The sequence below is a fragment of the Ornithorhynchus anatinus genome, chromosome 5, assembly GCF_004115215.2.
Source record: "Ornithorhynchus anatinus isolate Pmale09 chromosome 5, mOrnAna1.pri.v4, whole genome shotgun sequence".
Taxonomy (NCBI): domain Eukaryota; kingdom Metazoa; phylum Chordata; class Mammalia; order Monotremata; family Ornithorhynchidae; genus Ornithorhynchus; species Ornithorhynchus anatinus.
In genome coordinates this window covers 49,243,523-49,262,185 of record NC_041732.1, presented here as the reverse complement: position 1 = coordinate 49,262,185, position 18,663 = coordinate 49,243,523, and the positions used below count along the sequence as shown (strand labels likewise).

At 45.1% G+C, this 18,663-nt stretch overlaps 1 protein-coding gene across 4 annotated transcripts in view; it reads right to left on the bottom strand.

Annotated features, from left to right (window-relative positions):
• Positions 1 to 18,663, bottom strand: part of HERC1 (HECT and RLD domain containing E3 ubiquitin protein ligase family member 1) — a 160,039-nt gene that overhangs the window by 19,563 nt on the left and 121,813 nt on the right. For 3 of the 4 annotated variants that reach the window (XM_039912031.1, XM_039912030.1, XM_039912032.1), the window contains exons 52-66: positions 17,636 to 17,763; positions 16,576 to 16,703; positions 13,718 to 13,918; positions 13,486 to 13,557; positions 11,803 to 11,933; positions 10,777 to 10,976; positions 10,040 to 10,154; positions 8,995 to 9,141; positions 8,518 to 8,619; positions 5,246 to 5,419; positions 4,162 to 4,455; positions 2,226 to 2,291; positions 2,012 to 2,137; positions 1,195 to 1,333; positions 178 to 359 (exon numbers count right to left, since the gene is read on the bottom strand). In XM_039912031.1, the coding sequence (XP_039767965.1) occupies positions 178 to 359; positions 1,195 to 1,333; positions 2,012 to 2,137; positions 2,226 to 2,291; positions 4,162 to 4,455; positions 5,246 to 5,419; positions 8,518 to 8,619; positions 8,995 to 9,141; positions 10,040 to 10,154; positions 10,777 to 10,976; positions 11,803 to 11,933; positions 13,486 to 13,557; positions 13,718 to 13,918; positions 16,576 to 16,703; positions 17,636 to 17,763 (2,205 nt within the window). The remainder of the gene's footprint in view (positions 1 to 177; positions 360 to 1,194; positions 1,334 to 2,011; positions 2,138 to 2,225; positions 2,292 to 4,161; positions 4,456 to 5,245; positions 5,420 to 8,517; positions 8,620 to 8,994; positions 9,142 to 10,039; positions 10,155 to 10,776; positions 10,977 to 11,802; positions 11,934 to 13,485; positions 13,558 to 13,717; positions 13,919 to 16,575; positions 16,704 to 17,635; positions 17,764 to 18,663) is intronic. The other variant, XM_029065780.2, reaches the window with a different exon arrangement.

Here is an 18,663-nt window from a genome sequence, read left to right as displayed (position 1 = left end):
CCTATAATAATGGATCCATCAATAAATCACTGGGCAAACTGGAAATTTCTGGGGCGCAGTCCAGCTTCTTCTGCATTCATTCTGCAAGCATTTATCATGTCCTTTGCTCAAGCATTTCTCCTATGCAGATCCACCCTGATTACATCTCACTGCAGAATGACAAAGGTTCTTCCTAACCTGCACAACCTCTTCTCCTTGTAAGGCCTCTATCTGTCTTGGACGGCGCTGCCGGTCACTATTCCCGTGGCCAAGTTTGCCGTAGTCTCCGTCTCCCCAGCTGAAAACCTCACCACTTTCTGTCAAGGCCATGGAATGCCCATCAGAGCCACAGGAAGTCACTAGCTGTGTTACCACAAAGCCTAGAACAGGAAAAGACACAATCAGTACTTAATGTTAAAATTGGTATTCATTTGCAATGACTTTAAAACACCCATATCACCACAGAGCAGTCAACTGTCATGCCATATTCTGAGGCACAAAACTTGCCCTTGCTTTGATCAAAATTTAAAGACTCGTAGTAGCTTGCTTTTGTTTTAAATTCTAGATATCACCTGACAAGTCCAACGCTGTTGTTGAAAAGCGCAGTTTCTATTAACAGAACTAGGAACAGAGACAACTGTCTGTTTTTAATAATCAGCTCTGTGCTCCTCGGCTACTCTTGGGTATTTTTATTTATAAACCACTTTACTTTCTCCGGGGTTCCCAGGGGTTTGGAACAAAGCCAGAGGCCCATCTTTCTTCAATTAATTATTCCTGCCACAGGTACCCTTAAAAATTCTTCGCCACATAAGGAAATCATACGCAAAATTCTGCCATTTCATTAATAATCCTTTAATCTCAGTTTATGCATCTTTAAAGTCTCTTTGTTTACGATGTTCAGTGGCTGCCCAAAAGTTATTTCTACCCTTGCTCGGATTCCAGCGATAAATAATTTCAAAGTAAATACAGGTTAAATTTTGGCATTTAAATGTGCCTGCATTCCATTACACCCAAGAGAAAATTAAATGTCTAATTATCCATTCCAATTTCTGTGAAATTCCATCTCAATACAAGTGTACGTGTACAATTTAAGTTTTAACTACTAGTAGTAGTAATAATATTTATTAAGTGCTGTGTGCAGAGCACTGTTACTTTAGATCTCGATACTTGACCGTTAAAAATAAAAGTTACTCCTTTGATTAAAAGCAATCTTACCTTGCAAGGCTGAAATAACGGTCAAAACGTGAAGGTCATCTGAATTTCCTTGTCCCAATCTCCCATAACTACCTTCCCCACAAGCCAACACTGTGCCATTGGCCTGTATAACAAAAGTACAATTTTGACCACAGATGACCTAGGAGAATAAAAACATACAGATCTTAGAACACAGCTTCTTATTTCATCCTAATCCTCATTCTTTTTTGCCACTGGCAATTAACCTCTACCATCATCAAAAACATTTTTCAAGGAATATCAAAAATTCTTTGCTCAGTAACTGAGTAAACTGAGCATGACTCCTGGCCCGAGGACTCTCTTTTATCTCTGCTTTACAGTGAGGAGGGACTGAAGGAAACAGAGAGGGTCTTCCGAAAAATAATTGGGGGGATTATCTGAAGGGAGAGATTAAGAAAATGAGAAGAAATGGAAAAGACTTCTGGCTTTAATGTTTTATTAAGTCTAAAAAATACCAGTATGTGGGTAAAAAGGGAAGGAAACTCTGGTTCAACAAACAAAATAAATGCCAGCAAATTTAGTTAGGTACCGCATAGGGTCAACGGGATAACAAACTGTACAAGGAATTTTCTGTGGCTAGGTACGGTCATTCGCCCAACTGAGGAAATAGAGTCAAATTTACGAGAGTTCAGTCCCATCTCAAAATAAAGCCTCTCTTTTAATGAAAAAGAACGTAGCAATTTGCAAACCGTATCACAGTCGCAATCGTTCACGATCCCTCGGAACAAAGCCCGGGGCTGAGAAGAGTCCTCTCAGATCTTAAACTTCTCCCTTTTCGGCTCGCCCCGCCTCCGGTTACCTGTTGAGCCTGTGAAAATGAAGGTGCTCCTGCTGGGATCATGACATTTCTCCCGGCCTCAGCCAACTGTCCATGCCGGCCAGCACCCCACAGGTAGACATCACATTTGCCTCCCAAATGCCAGTCCTGAAAAGCCGCAACACAATCACCTTTAGACCCAATCATGTTTCGACGTACGGAAAGCAGATTAAAACGTATCGCCGGATTCACTGACCTCGGGTCTCGATGTTGCCCAAGACATAATTTGTTCATCCATTCCATTAATCCATTTACTGTTATCCTGCAATGACATGACACTCATTAGGGCCAGACCCCTAGTCAAGCTTTACATCTTCCCAATTAGCCTAATTAGTTCACCTCTCCGAGTCCTGTACGATGCGGCTCAATGAAAATCTAAAAGGATTATTATTCTCACAGCTAACTAGATCTTAAGGATGAAATGATGTTTCTAAATGATTTAATCTACATCATTTCCACTAGCAATCTAGCAATATTAATGCAGCACTCACACAGTGTCTGACGAGATCAATCTGGATGTGCAGATATTAGAAAAGGAAGCAGCAAAACAGACAACTGCGTTTAACCTCTCTTTACAACAGTAGTGCCCTTTTTAATAATTATGATTATGGTATTGGTTAAGCGCTTACTATGTGCCAGGCACTGTACTACATGCTGGGGGGGATACAAGCAAATCGGGTTGGTCAAAGTCCCTGTCCCATGTGGGGCTCACAGTCTCAATTCCCATTTTACAGATTTTCAGGTATCTGAGGCACAGAGAAGTCAAGTGACTTGCCCCAGCAGACAAGTGGCGGAGCTGGAATTAGAACCCATGACCTTCTGACTCCCAGGCCCGTGCTCTATCCACTAGGCCATGCTGCTGCTGCTTCTTTACAGCCACGGCACGGAAACCCGCAGCCTGGGAGAGAAGCTACCCAGCTCCCGTGCCGCCTGGATTTCCCATCAGTTCCTGTTCCAACCCCAGGAAGAGCGAAGGGACGTGAGCGGGAGGTCCCGGCCAATTCTCCCCACCACCGGACCACCAAGGCCTACACTCCGGGAGACAAGTTTCTCCGTTCTTCTCCCTACCCCTGGCACATGTAGAGCAGTAATAACAAGGATAGAGCTGGCAGTATTATGCCCTGGAATAGATACGATCCAATCGGAGCCGGCACAGTCCTTGTCCCACACGAGGCTCACGGCCCCTTACGCCACCTGGGGTGAAGAGACGGGAGCTTTTATGACGCTGACTATTGGGACTGCCGGACTCTGAGCTTGAGAAACCCCAAACTGATCATCTAGTCACACTACTCTGTTGCTCTTATGGCATTTATTATGCTCCTCGCCATTTTTGGATTTCTATTCTTTCATCTTTCCCTGTGTGTCTTTCGCCAGCCTCTTCCCCCACTTTAGGCCACTCTGGGGATCAAGATCTGTGTCTAATTCTTAGCCCTGTACTTTTCCCAGAGTCGAGTTGTAACTATGAGTCCTACTACTAATCCATTTGGACACTGAGTCTTAAAACAGTTCCTCCACTTTAGGATCTCAAACCAATTGTTCCTTGGTTGTTTTAATAAAAGACTAAGAAAAAAAACAAAAAAAAAAAGAAAAATTCAACATTTTAAGTCATGGAATAAAATGGAGGCCTTCGACTTGCATAGAAGATGAGAGCACTGGAAAATGCCTCGTGGAATAGAGTCTGCCGCAGCTAGCTCTGACCAGATATATAGCAGTTACTCAAGCCCAAGCAGATGTGAACCTAATACAGTTAAATTTTCTTACGCTTATAACGTAAAAGATACCAAAAATGTGGTAAGAAGAGATCCGGAATTTTTTTTAAATAAAGTAACCGAGGGGAAATGGCTTTGAAAACTTTTAAGAACAGAGATCAGTCAAAACAAAGCAAATCTGTCCCAACTGCTTTTTCAGTGATTCATTAAAACCTGGGAGATGTTCAGCTTTCAATCCTAGCCACGTAAAAGTTCCCCTCAGATCACAATGGACGGCACGTGACTGGAAGGTAATTTCAGGGTTTACCCGATCCACTTCTAAACCATAACGTGCAAGCTTTGCTTTGTTCATTTCAACAGTTTCACCTGTTACAGGTATTCGACGGTTTTACACCTCCAAACACTAAATTTGGTGCAACTTACCATTAGAAGTACAAGCTCATCTTCTGGTACAGGTTCCAGATCAGGAACAGTAAAGGATTCTGGGAACTGAGCTCCCTTGGCCAGGGCTTCTGCAGCTTTTACGGTGGTTGAGAAACATTCCAACCAAGCCCACTCCGTCGGATTCCACGTTGAGGGGTCGGGGAGGCAGTGCTGGTGATGAGGGGGAACCGGTGGATTACACAGAAGCTGATCCAGATGAAGTCCGACAGCGAGTGAAGCCAGGCACTGCATATAAGGACTGTGAACTAGCTGGTCCCCACAGACCACATGTGGCTGAAATACATTTTAAGGAAAAACACGTGTTTCAATGTCACATACGATCTTCAAAACGATTCAAAATAATTCTGAGACCTTTATATGAGTTTAAATCATAAAAAGCGCAATCGGTTTTCAGGTTTGTTAGAAGACATCAAGGTGACTCGTCTCGGCTGGGAGAACGCATTTATACGGTGTAACGTTTTCCCACTTTTTTTCTGCCTTGAGCCATTCTCAGTATTTTCACTTTACTCAACCGGAACCCGGGGCAGGGCAGAGGTTCAGAGGGGCGGGATCTGGCAGGGTATCCTTACAGTGGGATCCTCACAGAGGATCCAGCTCTGCTCATTTAGAGCACATATATCTGGCCTCCTCTTCCAACCAACCCAGTGTTGCACGCAGATGGAGCCCCAGGAGGAGCGCTTCTCTCTCCTAGGCTTGGGAGAAAACCGTGATGACACGAGGCACAGAATCGCATGGAGAAATACGACACAGGCTTCGGTACCCTTTCTGGGGGAGGACCCAACTCTGCTCTTTACAACACCTATATCCGCGTTCTTCCAACCAACCCAGTGTTACGGACAGATGGAGGCCCAAGAGGAGCGCTTCTCTTGCCTACTTTCCTAGGCCTGGGAGAAAACCATGGTGACACCAGTTCAGTTGGCCCAGAATCACATGGTGAAATCACTACAAGGAGATAAATCTTGAAAACCTACATTATTTGGAGCATGATTTATTTCCCCCTCTACCGTTTCCAAAAATGGCTTAAGTTATTTTCTCCAAATCCAATCGAGTTGTAGGGACTTACCTTTTCATAGGCGTACTGTTCCTGAAGCATTATGGGCAGTCTTTCCAAGAACGCTCTCATGCAAGGAGCCATGTTCAAACCCAAAACACCCTGCTGTTTCAGCGCCGTCCTACACGTTGCTAGGACGTGATTGGCAGCTATCCACTCTGATGTGCAATTCACCACCAAAACATCCTGGTTCGAAAAATACGATGGACAGACTAAATCCCCTCCAAATCAGGACCATGAAAACAAACCATCAAGGAAGAGTTGTAGTATCGACTGAGCCCCCCCACTTGGAGCCAAGTACTAAACTACACAATTGGAGAGTAAAAAAAAAAAAACAAAGATGAGACACGTTCCCTGCCCATGATGAGCCTATGCTCTAAAAGGGGGAGACAGAGATTATTTTCGAATACAACGGAGCTGAATAATCGAGAGCACAACTGAATAAAAATAAACAAAAATGCTAGGTATGGGCAGAAATAAGTTTGTAAGTGCTAAGAGAGCTGATGAGGTTTATCTGACTTGGGGTTCTGAGGATTAATCAGGGAAGGCTGGTGGGAGACGGTGGGACGGAGGGCTTCGAGTGTGCGGAGAGTAGAGAGCTGTGGTCTGTCAGATTGAGGGAGGGAGGAAGTTCACAGAAGGGAGAATAGGGTGAGCAAGGGGACAGAGGTGGGAGAGTAGAGGGTGAGGTAGAGCTAGATGGCGGTTAACTTGGAAGGAATGAAGGGACTGAGTTGGGGGAGAGTGGGTGGAGTGAGCAGAAAGCGGGGTGAGCCGGTTGAGAGTCCTAAAGCCAAATGTGAGGAGCTTAGTGGGTGCAGAGCACTCCGCTAAGCGCTTTAGAAGAGTACATTCCCTGCCTTCAATGAGCATGTCCACCACTTCATTATACGGTACTCTTCCAGACGCTTAGTACGGTGCCCGGCACCCAGTAAGTACTCAACAAATACCATCGACTGATTTAACTGGGAGAGGCTGGAGGGCAGAGAGGTTGGCGAGGAGGTGGAAACAACAGACTGGGCGCAGATATGACCGGAGCCGGTACCGGGTTGGTAGCCATTTTGGGGGGAATGAAAGAATGAATCCGGAAGATCCTGTATGGAAAGAACCCGCAGGATATGGCTGACAGTTGAAAGATGTTAAGAAGTTGAGATGTCACTGGGGCTGCGGGTTTCTGGGTCAGGGAGGATGGTGTTTATCAACTGAGTTGGGAAAGTAGATACAGGGGCACAGGTAAGTAGTTCTGTTTTAGACATACTGCGAGTCAGGTAGCAGGGTGGCCTAGGGGATAGAGCACGGGCCCGGGAATCAGAAGGATTGGGTTCTAATCCCGGCTCACCGCTTTTGGGAAAGTCACTTAACCTCTCTGGGCCTCAGTTCCGTCATCGGTAACATGGGGATCAAGACTGAGAGCCCTAAGTGGGACCGGGACTGTGTCCAACCTGATCAACTTGTGTGTACCCCAGCACTTAGCACAGTGCCTGGCACAGAGTAAGCACTTAAATACCAAAAAGAAGGTACCAGTGAGGCTTCCAAGTGGAGATGTCCTGGAGGGAACTAGGAGACAAAGGATTGCAAGTCCTCGGCAAGGACTGCAGAGAAGCAGCACGGCTCAGTGGAAAGAGCCCGGGCTTGGGAGTCGGAGGTCGTGGGTTCTAATCCCGGCTCCGCCACTTGTCAGCTGTGTGACTCTGGGCAAGTCGCTTAACTTCTCTCCGCCTCAGTTACCTCATCTGGAAAATGGGGATTAAGACTGCGAGCCCCAAGTGGGACAAGCTAAGCTTTTATCTATCCCTGCGCTTAGAACAGCGCTCGGCACATAGTAAGTGCTTAACAAATACCATCATCATCATCAAGTCAGATAAGAGGTGAGCGCTAGAGACACAAATTTGGAAACTGACCACATAGAGGAGGTAGCTAAAGCCATATGAGGGTGTGGATGAGCCCCGGAGTGATTGAGTGTAAAGCCACAAGAGAAGGGGACACAGAAGAGAGCCTCGCAGAGCATCCACAGTAACGGGATGAAAGGTAGAGGAGGAGTCAGTGAACTACTCTGAGAAGAGTCTGAAAGGGAGAAGAACTAGGTTAGTTTTGTGTCAGCAAAACCAAGGCCAGATAGTTTTTGGAGGAGGAAGGAACGGTCCACCGAGTGGAAAGCGGCAAAGAGGCCGAGGCACATGAAGGCGGAGTACGGTCTTCAGGACTTCCTGTTTCATATTAACGTCTGTCTCCCCTTCCAGACTGTAAATCTGTTATGGTCAGGGAATGTGTCTGTTTACTGTTATATTGTACTCTCCCTAGTGCTTAGTACAGTGCTCTGTATATGGTAAGCGCTAAATAAACACGACTGAATTGAATGAATACGTGAAAGGAGCTCAGTGGTGACCCTAGATGGAACAGACTGGTAGAATGACCAGTCTAAAGACTTAAGAGAGTTAGTGTGGTTATCCACGATCCTTCTGAGGGGTTGCATAGGGATGGGGCGAAGGAAATGGACGGAAGAACCGACGTGAGCAAGGTGAAGGTAGAAAGGAGAAAGCCAGAGAGGTCGAATCCTTACTTCTTCAGTCAGATACGTTATAGCCAGACTTTCAAATAGCCGCTTGACTGCCTGTGCAAGCCCCAGCAATTTGCTAGTGAGCTGTCTGGGCCAAATGGGCACTTGTAAATATCCTTTCATCTTGATCCCATCAGCCATTACTCAGGTGAGGAAACTGGGTTTCATCCACCTGTCATGAACCCCTAGGCTCAACGCAGGCTGAAACAGCTACTGAGCTTTATGTCTTTCGTCTCCATTCTCTCAAAACCCTTAAGGTCAGCCCCTCCTTTTTTCTTTCTGAGCCTTCCTACGTCTTCTGGGGAAACGGCTAATGGAAAAAAAATCAGAATCTGGGCCAATGAACACTTTTGTTTTCAAGGATTTGTGGCCGACGGATGCTTTATCTTTATTTGGATACTAAATCAACTACTATTCCATCAATCACATTTATTTAGAGCTTCCTATGTGCAGAGCACTGTACTAAGCACTTGGGAAAGTACAACATAACAGAGTCGGTAGACACGTTCCCCGTCCACAACGACCTTATAGTCTAGAAGGCAGCTTGCAGTCACCTAAGTGAATATATTTACTTTAATGAAAATAAATGGAAACTTATCTACTGGCGAACTGGTGCAGTAATCTGAAGTGGGACGGAGGTCCAAAATAAACAATGAATACCCAGTGACCCATTTTTAAATAAAATAATGCTATCTCATAAAAACAGCCAAAATATGACCAATATTACCTTTGATCTATTAGAACAAGCAGCAACCCCAACATCAGGGATCCATACTGTGGTCTGAATAGCTCCAGACCCTATCACAACAGTCTGCAACACCGAACCATCCTAAAATGAAAAACTTTTATCAATGCAAACCTTACACTATATATTCAAAAAACACATTCCGAATATCTCATCTACAACTCTGAAAAATCTATCCGCACGTACAGTCTTATCGCCCATGCCAACAGATCGAAACTGGGTACAGGGTAGCTCATTTTAAAAACGGGTAAAAAAGTCAAGGGCCAAAGGAGTCGCAGGAGAGTCTGGTTTTGAAAACATTTTGATCAATATGAAGATTAGACAGTTTTAAAATTATTCAAGCCCATAAACAGGTAATCACGTTAAATGAAACACTACTTTGGGTTTTTCGTTAATAAGCGGCAGCGCAAACATCAAAATTGTTACCCACAAAAAATACGTGACGGAAAAGACGCTTACCCTTAAGGACCAAATGTTCATGAGCCCTCCAAGTCCACCAGACACCAGGGCCAGGCCGTCCCAACTGAAAGCAACTGTCCGAACGGGGGTAATGTGTCCCCGGAGCTGATAGATGCACTTCGCTTCCACGGCTTTCCGGTGTCCATCCTGCAATTCATTTCCTTTGTCAACCATCTTGTACCAAAGACATACTTTGAAACTCTGAAGATGGGAATCAATAATTATTTTTTGGTGCTGAGGGATGGATTATTTTGCTTTGGACTCCTGGGCATCTCAAACTTTCAGACGGCTTGGAACTTACAACTTGCTGGATTTTCTCTTTACAGATTTGTGACTCATATGTTTTGGAAGGGAAGAAACAGAAAGTGGTAATGGGAGAAATGGGAGTGATCGATACATGCCACTCCAAAGAGAGGGGGCAAACTTCAAAAGTCTCTGTGGTGGAAAGGCAAACTTCAAACCTCTCTAAGTGGAAGGGCAAACTTCAAACAGGACAAGTGCTCAGGTCCTCCTTGAACAATCAGGCTGCTGAGGATGGAGGAGCCCAAGGCCTGTACCCTCCAAGAACTGCTTTTGTTCCATCTTTATTTTAAATGGTTGAATTTGGCATTTATTATTAATAATTTCCTTCTTCTTGTTCTATATATCAGTCTTCTCCCATTTAGACTGTGAGGCTCCTTTGGCTAGGGATACCTCTCAACCGTTTAGCCAGTTTTTATCGTATCCCTTACCATAGGACTATCATTATAAATACAAATTTACTGAACATTTACAGGAAACAGTGTCCATTTCTGTTTATCATAAAAACTGAACTGTCAGTTCAACGGCTTTACTATTCAACCGTCCACAGTTATCTTTCTATACTCGACAAGGCTTCAATTACAATCTACGACAGAAAATTATTTTCAGCTTTAAATCTCAAAATCTTATCTCTTGGACCCTTTTGTACAAAACTAAAGGGGCCGCGATATCAGCTCTATACGATCAAGCATCGCACGCATCCCTTAAGTAAGTCTAAGACAAGTTCTTCAACACTGAAATTTACCTTGCAGCCTGATCCTGGATCCCACCAGCCTTCCGAACTACTTGGACTGGATTGTAGTATGTTCACTATGTCTTGGGGTACACTCCAAACACACACTAACCCATTTTGGCAGCCACTAAATTGAAAGAATGATCACACAAAAAAATTAGCACCAAACATACCAATCCAATCAACAGTATTCTTAAACATATTAACAAGTTCTACATATCATCTTATCTTTTGCCAGAATCAAAAGAAATAATAGTTGTGATGGTATTTATTGAGCATAGGCCGAGTACCATGAACTGAACGGAGTGCTTGAGAAGAACAACAGAAGCATAATAAATCAGTAGGATTTACTGAACCCTTACCGTACGCGGAGCACTGTACTAAGCATTTCGAAAGTAAAATACTGAGTTGGTAGATACAATCTCCGCCCACAAAGAGAGGACAAGGTAAGTACTATTTAATATTTCAATTTGACTGACTAGCTCTGTGCTACAGCGTCACACAAACAAGATGAACATCTTAACCAAATTACAACCAAGGCAAATCAAGGGAAGGTAGTCCGTAGCCACTTGGAAAATTATTTTACACTGTGCACTAGGTCTCGGCTGTGCAGCATTTCCCTCTGATTCCCAAGCTTAAAAAATTTCCAGTCAGCCGTCTGGGGGCCGGAACTGAATGTAAGTTACCCACACGGCCCTCCCTGCCAAAATGTACAAAGGTCAAAAAGAAAATTATAAATTGTTACATACGTAGCAATCAACAGTTGTAACTTGGGCCCTTTCCCTGGAAGATGGCACCAGGCGATCCCATTCACAGTCGACGGATGGGAGAGGGATTGTAAGCACCTCCAACACCCTGCTAATGGGCCCCAGAGTTTCACATTTTCTTCTTTGGCACAAGTCATTAGAATATGACCAGTTGGATCCCATTTCATACTGACAATAGTCTCCTAAAAATTGGAAAAAAAAAGGGGGTTAAAACGTGATTAGAGCCCTTAGCTTTCAGTTCAACAGATTCTTGCCCCCAGATTCTTGAAGCAGCGTGGCTCAGTGGAAAGAGCACGGGCTTTGGAGTCAGAGGTCATGGGTTCAAATCCCGGCTCGGCCACTTGTCAGCTGTGTGACTTTGGGCAAGTCACTTAACTTCTCGGTGCCTCAGTTACCTCATCTGTAAAATGGGGATTAAGACTGTGAGCCCCACGTGGGACAACCTGAATCCCCTGTGTCTACCCCAGCGCTTAGAACAGTGCTCGGCACATAGTATGCGCTTAACAAATACCAACATTATTATATTTTCAAAAAATGGTATCATTCAATTCTTCCCCGACTTGCCTTCATGCTGGGAGGAGGGGGAGGGAGGGGAAGAGAGAAAAATTCCCTTTGAAAATTTTCATCCGATTAATTTTTAAAACACAATGGATCCTAAATGTTTCACACTTTCTATCAATAAGTCAGTCTAATTCTAAGTGATAAGTGCAATTTATGTTTCTCATATTTCACATTCAATATAGAAATAGAGGGAACACTAGCAGAATGAGGGGTGTTTTTTTTAGTACTAACTAACCCGTGTTGGAGGTTAAACTTCACCTCTACTATTCAATTATTTTGAAACGAAGTTACCTTGCTCACGGTTCCTGAACCAGTTCATTTCAGCTTGAGAAGGTAAAAACTGCACCTTTTTAACAGTGCATACCCGATTAAGAAATATTCTTTATATTCATCAAGAAATGATTGAAAATTAAAGGTGATGGGTTTATGTGAAAAAAAAATCCCTACCTTATGTGCATCAACCAGAACGATGCCTCCCTTTTCAAGCGGTTCCTTTGTTCCTAGTAGCAATTTACCATCAAAATACCCCACCGCAAATGGCTTGTCTTCACTGAACCAGGCGATGCTAGTAACGGACACTAGGTGAAGTTCAAATAAAAACTGATTAGTTTGTCACCATTTTACATAAGCAGGAATTTTGATATTTAGACCAATGCAACTAATAAAATAATCCTACAACACAGGGAATCAATATAGACTAGTGGAAAGAGCCTGGGTCTTGGAGTCAGAGGACCCGGATTCTAGTCCCAGCTCTGCCAACTGTTTGCTGGGTGACCTTGGGCAAATCACTTCACTTCTCTGGGCCTCAGTTACCTCATCTGTAAAATGGGGATTAAGTCTGTGAGCCTCATGGGGGACAGGGACTGTGTCCAACCTGATTATACTGGATCTACCCCAAGGCTTAGTGCAGCATGCACTTAACAAGTACCACTGAAAAAAGTCCTTAATTAATATATTTATTGAGTTCCTACTGCATGCAAAGCACTGTTCCAAGTATTCTAAGAGGAGCAGCGTGGCTTAGTGGAAAGAGCACGGACCTGGGAGTCCAAAGATTTGGGTTCTAATCCCAGCTCCGTCACTTGTCTGCTGTGTGATCCTGGGCAAGTCACTTCATTTCTCTCTGCCTCAATTCCCTACTGCGCAAAACGTGGATTCAATACCTGTTCCCTCCTACTTAGACTGTGAACCCCAAATGGGCCCTGATTATCTTGCGTCTACCCCAGCGCTTGCTTGTGTTTGGCACTTAGTACGTGCTTAACAAATACAATTATTATTATTATTAAGTACTTGGAAGAATACCATAGAGAAAGAAATCTCCATTCCGGTCTACAAAACATTTACAATCTATTGGGGGAGCCAGACATAAGATAATTTACAAAGAGGAGGAAGAAGTGCTTAATTCCACATGGACAAAAGTGTGCCGAGGTGGTATCAATGTGCTGAAATGAACTGCTGGGAGGCTGTGACAAAAAGAGCAGAAATATAAGCTGGAGAATTTCAGAAGGGCTTTGAAGACAGGGAGAAATGAAGGCTTAAGACAAAAGATTCCAGTGACTTGCTATGTTTGTTTCCAGGTTACTTTCAAATGTCACCTAGGACTTGAAAAGCATCACATTTTTGCATCATTCTTCTTTCACTTCCTTCTCTGTCCCAGAAATTCACACCAAAGGGGATAACAAAAATGTACCCCAAAATGATACAACATGGCACGGAGAAGTTTTAACGCTACACGTTTTCTGGGTTGGACCAAATTGTCGGAATTAATGCACAAATCTGCACCTCCTCTGTGTGTTTATGAGGAATGCAATTACTGAACCTAACTAAATGGTCCATCTAGCGCTGGGTCCTTTCTCTATCACAATGGCAGGAGGACTGGATAACCCAAAAGATGGTCGCTCTCCTTCGGATTTATTCCAATAGCTATGTAGGTGCCACCTACCCTTCATCCACGAATCTGTACGTATCCTTAGTGATCTCAACAACTGGGTAACTTCCTCTGATGATAAATTCCATATTTTTTCTTCCCACCGAGTGGAGTGTTTTCTTATAGTGCTTTGAAACTACCACTATCACACTTCACTGGACGCCCCCTTGCCTTAGTGGGGCTTACTGGATGCCAATTCCACTCACCCCCTTTATGATCCTGTCTATCACCATCTTCCCTATTATGGTCAATCTGTCCTCCATTGAAAGCTGCTTCACCTAGGTCAATACAATTTAAAAAAATAAGTTTCCTGAGAGCAGGACATATGCTTTTGAGTCGCCGCTGTTTTCTCCTTTTAAAAAACAAGCGCGCAAGTCAGTGGAGTCTGAAAATTCAAAGTGCCGACCCAAATCCCAGAGAAATAAAAAAGGCGCTTACCATCCTTTCGATAGCAATGGTCCAGTTCCCGCCGATGCATGGTCGAAGCATCTACAACTTCGATAATTCCAAGAGACCCATCCATACGTCCCACGAGCAGCAATTCCGGAGACTCTCCAGACCAGGTTGCAGGCCCACCCTCTTCCGGCCAAGCCAACGCAGATACCCAGTGTGGTTGAGGGTCTACTAGCCCTTTTCCTCCTGACGGAAAAAGATATCGATTATTACCTTTCTCCAGAATTCACTGGTAGACCAGGGGTGGGGAACTGCTCTGTCCTTGGTTATGGGTCAGTTCAGAATGAAGCGTGGACTGAGAGATGGGGGGACTTGGGTAGGCTGAATTCCAGGAAGTAGAGTCATTTCCAATTCATTCAATCATTTATTGAGCGCTTACTGTGTGCAGAGCACCATACTAAGCACTTGGAAAGTACAATTCGGCAACAAATCGAGACAATCCCTACCCAACAATGGGTTCACAGCCTAGAATCCATCAGTCAATCAATCGATGGTATTTACTGAAGGCTTACTGTGAGTAGCACACTGAATTAAGCATTTGGGAGAGAATAACGGAGTAGAAACACACAAGTCCTGCCCTCAAAGAGCTTTTCTTCTCGTAGCACCTCTTTCCCAACCCGGCTCTCCGTGTATATCGGGAGCAACTGATCTCAGGGTAAAGAGTGCTGGAAACTTAACACCAGGATCTGAGTCCAGAATAAAGTTATGCAGAAGCCACTGGGGTTGAAGCAGCCAAAGGAGTGCGACCAAACCCAGCACGTCGATGGGTTTAATGGATGAAATCGCTTGGGGGGCTGAATGTGGGGTGTGAGACTAATTTCACGCTCCGTTAAGGTAAGCCACAAAAGCAGGCAGATTTCACAGAGTCACCACTGTTGCTCATCAGAATCTATCAGACGGTGACAGACTCTCCGGTCATAAACACAGAGTGCCAGCGCAGTTCTGAAAACTTCAGGGCCGAGAAGCGACGTGATGGACTCCATTAGAGTGCCAGGGGTTTGCACGTTCCCTCTAAGGCAGTGATGGCAACACAACAGTTAGGTAGGCAGGCGGGGGGCAACACATTTATGGCCAAAGTGACCACAGCATAGTACTGATGCTGGACACAGCGACAGACCAACAGGCGGTTGCCGGGCTAGGCGCCTCGGTCTTTGCTGGCTCTTTCCAGCATTTCTGCTGAGCCCGTACACGACGTGAGATATTCCAGGTGGTTCTCTGATCAGAAACCTTCGCCGTCGATGGCACAGCCCCAGTAGGAACTCCCCTACTACTGGCTGTTTGACCCTCCCCCCCATAGAGTCATGGGTTAGACGTTGAGAAAGATCTTTGATATAGGAGATGGAATAATTGTTACCAATCCAAAGGTCTGCAAATGGGGCATTTTATGCTCTTTCAAGAGAGCGGAAAAAAAAGCAACTTGGAAAACGTGGTGACTTGGGAAAGGGTAGTCTAATACAGACTACCCTTATCATCTAAGCCCTGTGAATCATCAGAGCCCTCTGCTTCTCCCACTCGTGTGGAAGGGGGAATAGACCACACACCCCTGAAAGGGTACTTACTACAGAACTGCCTCTAGGGAAAAGACTGCTCCTACCCAAGTACCGTGTGCCATTCTGGAGGTCAAAGCAGCCTCGTGAACTCCAAGTGTCATTTTTTACAACAAAGATCAGGCCCAGAGTGCTTGAACTCCATGGCAACTCGGGGGGAAAGGAGGGGAGGGCCTTCACCCCTGACACACACCTGCTAGGTCCTGTAGCCCGGTGAAGGCCCTTTCCTCTGTTCTGGGCAGCCCAGAGGCCCGTGAAGGTTGCCCTGAGCCTGGGCCGACTCTAGGCATCTGGGATACCCCACGCACTAGGTTTTGAATCGGCGCAGGCAATCTCAGGCAGTGCTGCTCTCGAGACAAAGCGGCACGCAGAGTGGAGAGAGCAAGGGCCTGGGAGTCGGACGGTCCTGAGTCCTAATCCCAGCTCCGCCACTTGTCTGCTGTGCGATCTGGACAAGTCGCTTCACTTCTTTGGGCCTCGATTACCTCATCTCTAAAATGGGGATTGAGACTGTATGCCCCGTGTGAGACCGGAACCGCGACCATCCCGATTTGCTTGTATCAGCGCCAGTGCTTAGCGCAAATATCACAATTACTGTTATTATTATTATTACTATTATCAGAGCGGCCCGGTCGGTGACCACCTGACAGAGGCAAGCATGCCTCACCGATATCCCCTCCACTGTGCACGGGTCTGCTCTATTTCAGTACCTGGAGAGGAAGTGTAGCCATGTTGTGTTCCACACCATAGGCTACAAATCTGCTCCACCAGAGAGCATGCAGCTCATCACCCCTGACTTTTGTTTGCCGCCAGGCATATACAGGAATCCCCAGCTATAAACTCTTCCTTGAGCATTCCTTCACATTTTAATGCCAAAATTTGTTTCATTCCTTTTTGGCTTTGTGATAATGCTCTGATCTCCACCCTCAACGGAGCTGAGGGGACCCGCCGGTTGACAGAAGCGCTACCGGTGCTCGGCGGGGGGGGGGGGAGACACTAAGGAGGAGGTAAACAGCGATCAAAGCCCCGGCAGCGGTGGCAACTGGCGGCTTGGGGCTGGAGAGCGTCAGATTAGGAGAGCAGGGTCACTGCCCCCAAAGGAGCCTTAGCAGTCACATCTCCAGAGTTGGTCTGGAGCAGGTATAAAGGAGGCGCCGGTTGTTCTTTTGCACAGTGCTCTATTTTTAGTCAATCGGTGAAGAGTCAGTCACTTAAGAGTGCTAATTGGGGATAGAGGCTTATGTAAAAGTATAGAGAGCATAAAAAAGGGCAAAGAAGAGAATACGTGAATCGTACCATTGACTTGCCAAATATTCACCACCTTTTCCAGAGCTCCAGCTAGATATTTTCCACTGATACTCCAAGAGACAGGTGAGAAGCTTGGATCACCCGGTGACCCCAAACTTTCCTCTGATTCACTTTCCCTAGAACAAAAACATAGAACTTCCTGAAACTCACGGATCTCTGGGTCATACTAAATCTAGTCCCTCCCCACCGTCACCCACAGCATCTCTCCAAACTCTTAAATCGATCCCTGGGATTTACTGAACATCTACTTCGAGCAGAGCACCGTCCTAGGTGTTTGGGGGAGTAGAACTGTGAAGGGGAGTTCCCTTGATGACCGGGAACGTGTGTAATGTTCTTCTTCAAATGCCGTCGAGTCGCTTCCGACCCACAGCGGCTCCATGGACACGCCCTCTTCGGAACGTCCCATCTTCTGTCATGAAGTCCTTCTGGTATGTGTATCCGTTAAGTTTCATAAGCCCCCTTTCATAGAATGCAATGTTCACCCATGTATTAATTTCACCGGTAATTACCACAGTGCTTTACACGCGTAGGTGCTTAATAAATATTACTACTACCAAGTACTGCATGGCTAATGGGATGACCAGAAAGGTTCAGGGGAGAGAGTGAGGAAGGAAGAGTATTCAGGGAAGGGATTCATTAGAAAAACACAGACGGTCACATTCTATTTTATGACTTACAGCACTATTTCAAAGCATAATGGAAAGGAGGGGTGAAGTGAACCCTGCTTAAATAAAAATAACTGCACTTCTCACATGAGATATAAAGAACTTTGAAAAATAAGTGACCTTTGAAGCACACTGCATCCTGTGTGAACTTCATGTTAGCAAATAACCTTATATTTAACTGCTTTAAAAGCACAGACGTCGAATGACTTTGCTGCAGTTTGTAAGTCTGTGACTGGGTGAAAGAGTTCCCATTTCGCTAGAGAGTTCCCAATTTTCTTTCCAAATAAATATGCCGCCGTAATGATTCACGATCATATACTATTAAGGTAGCTGACACTAAAATATAAGCTTCGAGGCCATTGAATGTTCGCATTCAAACTTACAGTCGGTTAAATACACAGGTTTGTTGCAACGAATATTGTTTTTTGGTAACATTCCATACTCTGATGGTGCCATCATTGCCACTGGTGGCCAAAAGCCCCTTTTTATTACACCAAACGCACATCATCACCTGAAAAACAGAAGGGAAAAATTGCAGGAGTTTAGGAACATTTGAAACCTACGTCTCCCTCGTTTTGTACTGGAAAACAAAACTCAGGCTAAATTAAAAGATACTTATCATGTGGAGTGGAAAATCTGGAACATCATCATGTAAGTTGGGTCCTCTTTTGAAGGAATTTCCTAAGATTCATTAAAAGTACGAAAGGCCTTAAAAGTCAATCATTCGATCATATTTATTGAGCACAGAGCACTTTACTAAGTGCTTGGGAGAATAGAGGGGCGGAGGCAGATGGTAAAATAAATTACAAATATGTACATAAGTGCCTCAGGGCTGAAGGTGGGGTGAATAAAGGGTACAAATGCACGTGCAAAGTGACACAGAGGGAGAGGGAGCAGGGGAAATGGGGACGTAGGGAAAGCCACTTTTATGGTATTTGCTGAATAATAATAATGTTGGTATTTGTTAAGCGCTTACTATGGGCAGAACATTGTTCTAAGCGCTGGGGGAGATACAGGGTCATCAGGTTGTCCCACGTGAGGCTCACAGTCTTAATCGCCATTTTACAGATGAGGTAATTGAGGCCCAGAGAAGTTAAGTGACTCGCCCACAGTCACACAGCTGACAAGTGGCAGAGCCGGGATTTGAACCCATGACCTCTGACTCCCAAGCCCAGGCTCTTTCCACTGAGCCACGCTGTCTAGATGCCGGGCTCTCTATTAATCACTGGGGCAGATACAAGCTAATCAGGTTGGACGCCCTCCGTGTCCCAGATGGGGCTCACAGTCTTAACCCCCATTTTACAGATGAGGAAACTGAGGCAAAGAGAAGTTAAGTGACTTGCCCACGGCCACCCAGCAGACAAGGGGAGGAACAAGGATTAAAACCCAGGTCCTCTGACTCCCAGGCCCG